Source organism: Gekko japonicus, unplaced genomic scaffold (genome assembly GCF_001447785.1).
Source record: "Gekko japonicus isolate JY-2015 unplaced genomic scaffold, Gekko_japonicus_V1.1 scaffold2490, whole genome shotgun sequence".
Lineage (NCBI taxonomy): Eukaryota > Metazoa > Chordata > Lepidosauria > Squamata > Gekkonidae > Gekko > Gekko japonicus.
In genome coordinates, this window is record NW_015165317.1 from 184,737 (window position 1) to 187,494 (window position 2,758).

Genomic DNA, 2,758 nt, shown 5'->3' on the forward strand with positions numbered 1-2,758 from the left:
ATCTCTGCAAGGTAAAGGGTAGATAAAGCTGATAACTTAGAGAAATAGATACAGATGGGTGTTATGGTATAATGTTATTCAGTCTTACCCAGGGAACTTGCCATATGGAAGCCCAGTTGCAACTGGGCTGTACTAGCTAAATGACACAAGTTCATCCCCTTGTAGAGAACACCTTGGAAAACAGAATGCTTCGGGCCAGGCTAGGTTGAGATGAGGAGGGGCACCACAGCACATTAGGACTTGACCCAAGGTTTGGCTCCTGTGAACGAGCTTCATGCAGGCTAGGTAGCCACTGACTGTGTTTCCTCTTTGCCGTTTGTGCAAGGGTGCATTGAAAAATGGATCTTGAGCACATGGGAGCTTTTGTGGGAGAGGAAGCATGCCATGCAGCTGTAAGCTCCTACGATCCAAGCTGTAATGTTCCTCAGTCCCAAAATGCACATGCAAGTCTGGCGCATGGGCAAAAAAACGGTTTTGACCTTGCCGTGTCCATTCTCCATCTTGGTTTCCATACTGGGTGTCCGGTCTGACTTTCTGCTTCTGATAGGAAGTGGTCTCCTCCCCTCCTCCACTTTTGCATAGCCTTGTGGTGCTCTGGTGCCACCTTTCTGCTTTTCTTAAGGTTGCTAACTCAAGACATTCTTGGAGATTTCGGGGTGGAGCTCGGGGAGGGCGGCGTTTAGGGAGGGGTGGAAGCTCAGCAGGAGTATGATGCTGTGGAGTCCACCCTCCAAAGCAGCCATTTTCTCCAGGGAGACTGATCTCTGTAGTCTGGAGATGGGTTTCATTCTGGGAAAACAGGCCTATTCTACTGAGGTTGGCAAACGAAGCTTTCCCCCGGTGTCTCCCTCCCAGCAGCTGTTGGTGCATCCTGAAACCTGTTATGTTCCTAGCATCACGTAACTTGATTTTTAAGTCTGCAACAGAATGTAAGAGGAGCCCTGTTGGATCAGACCAGTGGTCCATCCAGTCCAGCATCCTGTCAGTCATTCAAGACTTTACACTGAGCCTCAGTGAGAAGGGTGTATAGTAAGTTACTACAGTGCAAAGCAATGCAGTCAAAGAGCAAGTGCTGTCTACTGTGCAATGCAACAAGGCCAGGATTCTGTTTAATGACATGGTGCTTAACCCCTGTTCTTGTTTCCCCTTCAGATATTCTACAAAATGCATACTCTTTGACGAGAGGTAGGTTTCTGGGACGGACGGAAAACCACTGAAGGGAGGGATCTGAAGGGAGGTTGCACCTTTCAGGCAGCTGTTGCCTGGTGCTTCACCGTAAGCCAGCGGTGCTGTTTTGGGGTCAAAGAGGGAGAGGTGAATGAATGGCAGGGCAAGGAGAAGGTTGTTCCACTCTTGTCTCTGTTCACTCCTGGTTAACCAACAATCCTGGTCTTAAAGCTGTCAAAGACCAGTCCTAGAAAGAGAGGAAGAACCATGCCTTTCAGGAAACTGGAGCCAGAATAAGTTGACAGGGCTGCTTTGCTTGTGTGTGTGCTGTGCTGCCCCCAGCCAGCGTTTGAGACTGTAGCTAAGTAGCACTGCCATATATCTTTAAGAGCAGTTTGCCCCTGGGAATTGTAGTCTTTAGTTAGGCATCCCAATGCATTCCTGACTGGCTGGGGGGCAGGGAGATTTTCCTGCACACTTGGGGCAGTCCCCAGGTGTGCACAAAAATCTAAAAAGTTGGAAAAAATATCGGGGGGGATATTTAACCCTGGCTCGTGCGTTGAATCACGTCCTGAAGGCGTTTGTTGACACAACGTCAGACAGAACAGTGAAAAGGGTGAGATGTTCCCCCCCCCCAGAGGAAAAGGGGGCCGGATTTCCCTCCAGCTCTTAAAAAGAAAAGCTGCTCTCTCCTATAAACGCTGCCGGCCTCAGCTTTGCATCTAAACGCATGTGTCTGGAGCACTCCCTCTGTAAGACAGCTGTCAAAGACCAATCCTAGAAAGAGAGGAAGAACCGTGCCTTTCAGGAAACTGGAGCCAGAATAAGTTGACAGGGCTGCTTTGCTTGTGGGTGTGGGTGGGTGGGCTTCTACATGTCATCTTCCTCTTATAACACATGGTTATGTTGGAAGCAGGGCCAGTTCCAGGGTTTTTTTTTGGGGGGGGGGGGTTCTGCAGCCAGAAGGTACCTGTGTTGCCTCCAAACTCAGGAAATTGTATTGCTGAGCAGACACATCCCTAACTGGGGTGGCCCACAGGACTACTGAATACTGATGGATGCCCTGAATGTGGCTGAATAGCCAGTAATACATGCAGGTGGTGTGAAGAGTTGGGACTTGGCTTTCTTTCCCAGCAGTCACCAAATAGTGGATTGGGTTGGACTGGCTTTCGCTATGCACCTCAGTTGTTCTAATGGAAGCTCTAGCTTCAGACATAACTCCCAGCTGAAAGCTGTGGAGAGAAGATGAGCACCCCCAAGCATTTTTAGATTGATATCTATATACTAATAGCGAAAGGCGGCCCCTGCGTGTGGATATCTAAATCCGCACATCAGGGGCACCTAGGGGGCAGGGAGATTTTCCTGCACACTTGGGGCAATGCCCAGGTGTGCAGAAAAATCTGAAAACTGTAAAAAAATATAGGGGGGATATTTAAATCCCCCAAAAAGTAACAGAGCGCCCCCTGTGCATGTGCAGGGAATGTTCTTAGAACGGCTTTGCCACCACTAGAGAAGAGGAGGGGGTGGGGGGAGAAGGCTTGGACGGCCAGCAGCTGTAAGCCGCACATCCCTTGCCGCTGCCCGGGGGGGG

At 49.8% G+C, this 2,758-nt stretch overlaps 1 protein-coding gene across 1 annotated transcript in view; it reads left to right on the top strand.

The window, feature by feature from the left end:
- Nucleotides 1-2,758, top strand: part of LOC107109800 (butyrophilin subfamily 1 member A1-like) — an 11,829-nt gene that overhangs the window by 7,587 nt on the left and 1,484 nt on the right. The window contains exon 4 of the mRNA XM_015410504.1: nucleotides 1,153-1,185. Within this exon, the coding sequence (XP_015265990.1) occupies nucleotides 1,153-1,185 (33 nt within the window). The remainder of the gene's footprint in view (nucleotides 1-1,152; nucleotides 1,186-2,758) is intronic.